Source organism: Peromyscus eremicus, chromosome 4, assembly GCF_949786415.1.
Source record: "Peromyscus eremicus chromosome 4, PerEre_H2_v1, whole genome shotgun sequence".
NCBI classification, from domain to species: domain Eukaryota; kingdom Metazoa; phylum Chordata; class Mammalia; order Rodentia; family Cricetidae; genus Peromyscus; species Peromyscus eremicus.
Genome location: NC_081419.1, coordinates 121,281,370 through 121,290,040, shown reverse-complemented (window position 1 = coordinate 121,290,040; position 8,671 = coordinate 121,281,370). Strand labels below are relative to the sequence as shown.

The 8,671-nt window shown below is 51.8% G+C and overlaps 1 protein-coding gene across 1 annotated transcript; it reads right to left on the bottom strand.

Annotated features, from left to right (window-relative positions):
• Positions 1–320: 320 nt before the first annotated feature.
• Pax1 (paired box 1) lies at positions 321–8,112 on the bottom strand. Its single transcript, XM_059259632.1, has 5 exons — positions 7,851–8,112; positions 6,788–7,417; positions 5,216–5,358; positions 4,571–4,793; positions 321–412 (listed from the first exon to the last, which is right to left on the bottom strand). The coding sequence occupies exons 1-5, from the start codon at positions 8,110–8,112 to the stop codon at positions 321–323; spliced, it is 1,350 nt and encodes a 449-aa protein (XP_059115615.1).
• Between the last annotated feature and the right edge of the window lie 559 nt (positions 8,113–8,671).

The following is an 8,671-nucleotide window of genomic DNA, read 5'->3' as shown; positions in this document are numbered from 1 at the left end:
GAGATGCAGAGGAGGGAAGAGAAAAGGGAAGAGAGAAGATGGATACAGGTGCCGGCAAAGGCAAAGAATTAAGTTGAGGCTGTGGATGGGAGCGGGGGTTTCTCTGTCCGAGCTAGGATGATTAGGAGGATGCAACCATCTAAAGCCAAGGTTCAGAAAAGCCTAAAAAAATCCCAGGGGCTCATTGAGGAAGCACAGCGGACTGGCCAAAGGCAGCGCCGGGCCCCAGCTCCTTGTGTCCAGGCGGAGGCCCAGTGAGCTGAGCGGTGCAGCCCGCCCGCTCCTCTGCGTTGGGCTGTGGCTCTGCGAGGGGACAGCCCCTACGAGGTCGAGGCCGGGATGGGCAGTCCGTGTAAGCTACCAAGCGCCTCCGAAGCCTTGCCGCCCGGACTGGGGGGCTTTCTGTCGGCCCCTGCGGAGGAAGCACAGGAGCATTGGGTCACTGCCCAGAGCTTAGGCAGTGGGGCAGGACGCCATCATGTCACGGACTAGGCTCCCTCCCAGGCCTTTCCAATGCCTGGAAGCGGGGGACGCTCACCCTTCCCTGTCTCCTTCAGAGAGCCATGCTTAAGGCGGGCTAGGGAAGTAGATCTCCTCACCAGGTGTTCACTCCTGATGATGACCAGGGAGGCAAGCCTTCCCCCTCTGCCCTGGATGCCAGGGGTGTTGTGGAGGGCATCAGCTCCTAAGGAGACTTCAGAAGATAACTAATCCAGTGCTGACAGCCGCAAAGCTTGTCCTCCGACCCCCACCCATCGATCCATTCCAGACCCCAGCGGGATGAGCAGGTGTGAAGGATGGAGGTAGGCGGGGTCCAGAAAACTCGACACCAAACATTCCTGGGGACCTCAAACGTAAGCCAAGCTTTAGGTAGTCAGCAGCTGAATACTGCGGGCACAGCCCATCCTGGGGACTGTGGGCCCAGGGACTAAGTGGCAGCGGGCTGGCCGGATCAGGCGGGATTCTCCGCATTGCTGTTATTTGGGGTTTTCGGAAGGGGCCCAAGTTTTGCTACTGGAAGCCAGAAAGTTACGCCACGATTGTGCAATCCTGTTTTTCCTTTCCCGGGAACCTGGTGCAACCTTTTCTGCACCGGGAGGCAAAAGCTAATCATTTCTAAAGGGGCGCATTTTCGATTTTTTTCCTTCCCCTCTCACGAAGCAGTTATTTATGACTGCACAAGTATCCAGACTTCTTTTCACCTGGTCCACACACTTCAAAAGTGAGGAACGGTTTTAAAAACATCTGAGGAGGAGGAGGTTTCTCAGGCAAGAGTGAGTTACCTTAGAGACAGGTTACCTTAGAGACAAGTAGAGAAAAATAAACACCCGGGCCGGGAGAGGGATTCCACCCCACTTTAGCTAAATTCTCCTCAGCTTTCATCCCTGTCTCAGCCCCCTCCCTTTTTTGGTAGTCTGTAGGACCCTGGGAATGTGGGTATGTACCATTCTGGGGACCTCGAGCTAGGGTCACTTGGCATACTTCATTATATGGGAGCATGACTAGGGTGGACATCTTAAAAATACTGGAATTGTAAGGACATAGCAAGGTGTGACAGGACCAAGGGCGGCTCAGAGCTCTACCAAGTGAGAGAAAATGGCTAGCCAGGTGGTCCATAATTTGCAAAGGCTAGCTGGTTATCCATGACAGAATTCTGCAAGCACTAACTCTGGATCAGCAATAATCAGAATAAAATTACAAATTCTCTTTAACAACTATAAACAGCAAGTTTTCCTTGTGCAAGTTTTCTCACTAGAAGCCAGAAAGTGATGCTCACAGATTTGATTTCCAAATCTCCTTTTTTTTTTAAATCCCTCCTGGGAGCAGTTTTAGAACCCTAAAGGTGTGCTGGTTTCTGAAACATGCTGGTAGTGTCTGTTGCCTTGAGAGGGGGCCAGTCCTGGGGTCTGTCACCTTGGGGAAGGGGGGAATCCTGGCACAAAGACCTTTGGGTGGGTGAATATTCTTAATACCCTACACCTCCCCATGAAAAGAATAAGGTTTCCCTCTCAGTTCCCAATAATTAAAGTTCCCTTTCGGGAGATGGGAAACAACATCGTCTACCTTCTTGCCTGCACAAGACAGAGCCTCTCTCCAAGACAAAGGTAGTAAACTGTGAAACACAAGCTGATGCTCGAGGCTCCAGGCTGGATAACCAGTAAGATGCCCATTTGAAGATAACTGAAGGGATACTCCAGTGTATGTTTTACTCTGGATAGGCATCAGATCATCAAAATAATTTGATTTGTACTGAGTATACTTGTACTCATATGAATATGAATTCATATTGTCTCCACAAGGTCTATTTTGTGTCAAAAATTTACCTAAACATTAATTCTGCTATTATAAATTGAACAAAAGTTAAGGAGAGTAACTCCCGTGGAGTAGCTTTCTTTGAAGACATTAATTGCTTAAGAAATTGTTGAAAGTAAATGGCACTGTATTTTATAACTTCGCTGTGACTTTTCAAAGACCAGTTAGGAAGCAATCTCTGAAGTCTGACTTTCTGCCCATGAGAAAAGTGTAAATTCATACTCCAAGGGAGTGTATAATTCTCATGCTTCAAAAACAGGTGCTTAATGAACAATTCTTTTTACAGTTCTTGAACACAAATGCTTACATGCTAGCCTGAGAAATCATTCATCAAGATGGGTGTGAATAATTCCTTTAATCAATTTCTTAAAAGGAACTTTGTGGGTCAGGACATTAACTTACTAATTTAATAACCAGCATAGCTAACTCCGGTGTAGGTTTTGAAAATGGGATATTTTATTGTAGGAAGCAGATAGTCATGGGGTACGGTAGTCACAGGGACATGACTGCCAGTGAGATGCTCTGTGTTTTTCAAAAGAAGTTGTCTGATGAGGAAAATCAATCAGAAATAAACCCAAACGCAGATCTCTGTCCAAGCTGACGACAGGACTCTAGAGGTAGTGCACATGCCGTCACCTTTGGATCCTATCCACACTGCATCACCTGTTTCTAACATGGGCCTGGAAGCGCGGGACCAATGGCCCTTCTGAGAATGGACTGCTTCCCTCTGAAATCAGAGAACTCTTTATTTTCCTGTCTTCCTTCTCCTTGGGATGAACTGAGGAGAAATCACTTAAATTCAGCTTGCTCAGTTAAGCACTTTACATTGTGCGGTAAATTTCATTCAAATATCCATATCAATAGTCCTAAGTTTCAATGGGAAAAATGAAGGCCCCCACCCCCACCCTGAAAGTTCATAGTCTCAATTTTCAGAATTCTTTCTTGGATTTTCCTGCAAATGAGCAGGTAGTATTATCCTATTGTTTAAACAAAATTACAGTAAATTATATGGCTTGGTCAGTTTTCTGCACTTGAATTTCTGAATAATTAGGCAAATGAGCATTATCTTACTATCCTAGGATAGGAGTGATCTAAAAACTACAAAAAAAAAAAATAAATGAAAGTTATTTTCTTCCTCCAGTTCACTACTGTGGATGGTACACTAGTCCTCCCCTCCCTTTGGCGCCCAGATCCTGTCACTATGCCTCACCTAAACTTCCTGGAAATAGCTCTTTTTAACTGGGAGCCATCATGCTCTGCCTGGCCATGGCCACCAACCCCCACTGCCACCCCCTCCAGCTTTGGTAGGTGTGAGACAGATGAGGTAAAGTTTCTTTCCTAATCCCAGAACGCCCGCCTGACCCACGCTGTCCTGAAGTTTGCGGGCACAATCCCCTTCTCTGCTGGAGCTGGGCATTGAAGTTCAAATTTTCTGATGATCAAAACCTAAATATAGGCAGGTTCATAACAGGCAGATTTAAGATCAGGTGAATTATTTCCCAAGTTCGGTGAAAAACACGAACTTCATAGACAATGTGATTTGATCCATGCTGGCCCCACGGGTTGGATTGCTTGGTTGGCTTTTTAGGGAGCAAATTTTGAGGGGAGGAGGGTGAGGTTCTAAGTGCCCTGGGAAAGAAAGAACCTGAATTTCCGAAGACCAAAGCTGAAGTGCTTTCCATTTCCCCCGACAGAATCCTCTGAAAAAAAGGAATCTAAGAAGAGACCAGGGCCAAGGTTAAAAGAGAATCAGAAAGAAACAGATGGGCAGGGACCAGAGTCCAGGTGGAAGTCAGGAGTGCCACCTTCCTACAGGTACGCTGTAGAAAGCAACATTTTGCAGGCTACACAAATGTGGGTCTGGGCGGTGCGTTTTAGACCTTTCTTGGTGATGAGGCCAGAAAGGAGCTGTAACTTAACCAAAGTCGCAAGAACTCCGATCACACCTAAAGCCTGGCTCTCTTCCTTCTCCCTCAATATGGTTAAAGGGGGCGGTTTTAAGGAGTCTTTCAGTCTCCCGGTGTCTTTTCTTAGGTACACCTGCGAGAGATGAATCCGCCACAAGAAGCTGCATAGTAAAAGTATAATTCCGGTTTATTTCTAGTATTCTAGTGTATCCGTCGTTCCTCTCCTCTCCTCTCCTCTCCTCTTCCTCATTTTTCTCTCCCCCTTCCCCCTCCTCTCTCTTCTCCCAGGTTCCTCTCCCCGCTTCCTAACCCCTCCAATATCCAGACACCTCCCAGATGGGGCCCCTCACCTTCTCGGCTGGTGTGTTTGAAGGTCATCGCAGCTGCAAGCTCCCCGCCGTGCACAGCCACACCAGCTCCATGGGGCGCCAGCGGGGGTCCCTGGGCAGGTGGCCAGGGTGGGCCAGGGGAAAGGTAGCCGGCTGCTGGAGCGCTGTACACACCGTGCTGGTTGGAAGCCGGGTAGGCGCAGGCGGGAAGGAAGCCACCCACTGCGGAAAGGCTGGAGGCTGACTGCAGATGGAGACAGATTGTTAGAAAAACCCTCCGACGTCTCCAGCACAGGCCAAGTTCACCCGGACTCTTCTGTCCAGTCGCTTGTCTTTATTCTGGAACTCCCTAGCAAACCGATTTCTAAAAATCTACTCCAGTGATGTCAGTGCTAATAAAAACGAGGAAGTCCTGGTAGCCACCTTCGGGGTTAAGAGAAAAGGGGGCTTTCAGACCTTTTTTTTTTAAAAAAAAATCACAAGACAAGCCAGTCTCCTTCCCTCGAAAGAGCCAGGCTGCTGCAAACTAGGACCCCGGGATTTGAAGACAGCAATGGGCCGCTGAAGACGCTCTTTGCCCAGACTTCTTGAAGCCTCCTGCCCCTCAATCCTTCCTCTGCCGCCCTCCCTCGCCCCAGGTCACCTACTACCCCGTACTCTGGTTACCTGGGTGTACTTAATATCTGCCTCCAAGGCAGGTTTCTCGAGCCCGTTCACTGCTGGTGAGGCGGGGAACGCGGCGCGGTTCACACCTGCCCAGTCTTCCATCTTGGGGGAGTAGGCAGCGCCTTCGCCCCCGGCCAGGGCCCCTGCAGGAACGCAAATGGAGTGGAAGCTTGTGCACTCGTGAAGACCTCCAGCCCAAACATTTGCAAACTAGAATCCATGGGTGCTGCCAGACAATCCTCTCCCACACCCGGAGGCTGCCACAAACTCCCAAGACCTTTCTTTGGAGGTAGAGGGGTGGCAGGGCCCAGCATTTCGCTTTCATTCAGACGGAGTAGGGTGGAGGGGGCCTGCCCTTCATTTTCCCCACCCTTGGCCCGCTTCCTACGAAAAGACGTAAGCACTAGCGAGGCTCGACCGGAGGCAGTTTCTCCACTGCTCAGAAGTGACAACCAGAAAGATTCAAATTTAGTGCAACTTCACGAAAATTGTGTAAGCCTCTGGATGTCTTCATTATCATCTAAAGAGTCCATTTTGGCCTGGGACTGCCTCTAGGGGCATTCTTGGTCTCCTAAATGAGGCAACAACTCTGAGACCTACAGGAACATATCTCAGGCACAGAGCTGTTCCCAGTTCAGGCGTGTGTCCCCAGCCTAGGGAAGAAGGCTCCAGATATAGTCACAGGCATGGTAGTCACCTCCCAACCACCTGCTCTCTGCTGCTCCATGGAAAGTTTTGGTCGGTGCTATTTTGATACGGATCCACCCAGACGAGCAGTGTGCTAGGCCTGGGAAACCAGGGCCAAGTCTTCCTCTTTCCTCGACTTGTTTCTCCTAGACTGCTTAACGTCATTCTGAGTCTACTAGCCTAAGGAAGGAAGAAACACTAGCTGCTTGGGAAAGGGTACCAATGCTTCTAGAAAACACCCGCATGTATCGTCCTAGGCAGAGCACCAAAGTTGCCTGAAATTTCCAGCCCTTTCCATCCAACAGAAATTACCAACATTTGACGGAATTTTAAGGACAATCAAAGCCCAAGTTCTACTGAGTGTCTCTGAAGAGAATGGGGCACCATTTCCTCTATTCTAACGGCAGGGCTTGCAAGGCCTCTGAACCTGACAGAGATCTGGGCCACACTTAAAAGAAAAACCGACCACAGAGGCTCTTTTTCTTTTACTCAAAAGAGCTTCTGGGCCTGCATAAGCTCCTGAAGGAACCTGAAAGCTAGAGAAAAGGGTCGTGCAGAATGGCCAGAGCGGTTTGTTTGGCTTAGATTTGGCGATAGGCATTTGCATTCTTTTTGCAAGAATGAAAAAGTGCAATTTCAGGCCTCCGATTTTGTGGTCTGCGTCTGCTCTTCTATTTGGGAAATATTTTCCATATTTGTCATAAAAAGTTCAAGATGTCCGAAGACTCCCACAGAAGGTTCTGGACCCCCAGCTTCCACGACCAGTCCTGAACTATTCTCTGAGCCAAAATCAGTCCTAGCAGAAGGGTATGCAACCCCCTTGCTCGTCTTCCCGCCCCCAATTCTGCCCGTTTGTAGAGAATTACAGAAGACACCACGACTGACCTGTTTGCTCCATAAACGTCCGGATGCCCAGGATGTTGCTGACTGAATGTGCTGAGGGCCATGAACGCGGGATGCTGACGTGGCCCGCGGAGCCGGGGACCCCGGGATGGCTGCCCATCTTGGTTCCCGTGGGCGACACTGGGCTGGGGTAGGGGTACTGGTAGATGTGATTGTAGGGCAGCGCAGGCTGCGGCGGCGGCTGCTTACTTGCTTCGTAGGGCCCTGGCTGCGCCAGGCTGCCAATCTTGTTTCGCAGGATGCGACTAATGGAGCTCACAGAGGGCACATTGTACTTGTCACAGACGCCATCAGCCAGGAGCCGGTCACGAATCTCCCAGGCAAAGATGCCAGGGTCTCCCTGCTTGTAGTCCCGGATGTGCTTCACTACGTTGGGGGTGGTGACTCGGGGTTTACTGCCCCCAATGGCCCCGGGCAGGATGGAGCCGGTCTCGTTATAGCGTGCCAGGATCTTGCTCACACAGCCGTGCGAAACCCGCAGTTGCCTACTGATGTCACAGGGTCGGATACCCAGCTGTGCTAGCTCCACGATGCGCAGGCGGATGGCATTGGGCAGGGGACGGCCGTTGACGAACACGCCACCGAGCTGGTTCACTTCGCCGTACGTCTGCTCTGCGGACGCGCCGGATAGGAGTGAGCAGGCAGAGGAGAAAACACCCGCAGGTTAGCCAAGGGTGTCCTCGAGGGCCGATGCACTGCACCCTAGCGCGACTCTAAGGTAACCTGTACGTCCACCCCCACCCTCGACAGCTCAGATCCTGAGGGAAGAGAGGGGTACATGCTGGCAAGAATCTGGACAAGAGGCAGGCAAGGGCAAGGTGCACTTCAGCCCTCCCTGCCTTCTCGCGACTTTGGTCGCGTCCTCACCTCCTTCCTGAACTTAAGAGACTGTCCCCTCGAGGACCTGGAGACGTCAGACAACGCGACTCCTGAGGGTGCAGAGCCGTTTTGCCCGGGGAAAGGGGATCACGGGGAAGAGAAGGAGGCAGAGAGTCTCAACCCAGCTTCGCACCCGCCCGCGCCCTGCCTTAGGCTCGCCCCTTACCCATCGCGCGCCGGCCGGCCAGCTGCCTGGCGCCGGAGCGGCGGGGGCTGGGCCCGGCGCAGTCCGGGAGAGCTCGGGCGCCGCCACCGCCGGAGAGGCATAGAGGGAGGGCGCGCGCGAGCCGAGGGCCGCGGCGGCTGGAGACGCGCAGTGAGCCGCTGCCCAGCGCGCCGCCCGCCCCAGGGCCCACCGCCGCAGCCGCCGCCGCCCGCTCCCAGGACACTCTCCAGGCCCGCGACCCCAGGCCCAAGGTGAACTTCATCCGATTGGGAGAAATTCGTCTGACCGGGAAGCTGTGGGGTGCGAGAATCAATTTGACGTGTCCTCCACGTCAATCTCTGCAGTCACGCCGGAGACTCACGAATTGGCAGCTCATTGGTTCCCGTCACCGCGCCCTGGCGTCCCCCTCCCCGCCCAGAAACTCTACCCCTCCCCCCAGTTCCTGGCTTCCCCCTCCGCCTTTCTCCACCCCCTCCGGAACCCATCCCTCTCCCCCCCCACCCCTACACATACACACACACACACACACACACACACACACACACACCAGGAACACACACCATCCCAAACCTAGCTGAGCCAGATCCTGGGACCATCCAATCTTCCTTGCCTTTTGCCGCCTCTCTAACATACTTTAGGAATGGCAGGGAAGTCATTTCAAATTGATCACACACTAGTTTTACAATCACCTCTACCACCGTTCCTAATAACCTTTCTGAGGGTAGAAGTAGATCCTGGCAAGGTGTTTTAGTATGTGACTGTCTCCACCACCTGCTGCCCTGAGCAGAAGAAACAAGTCTGGTGGATGCGGCCTTCAGGGA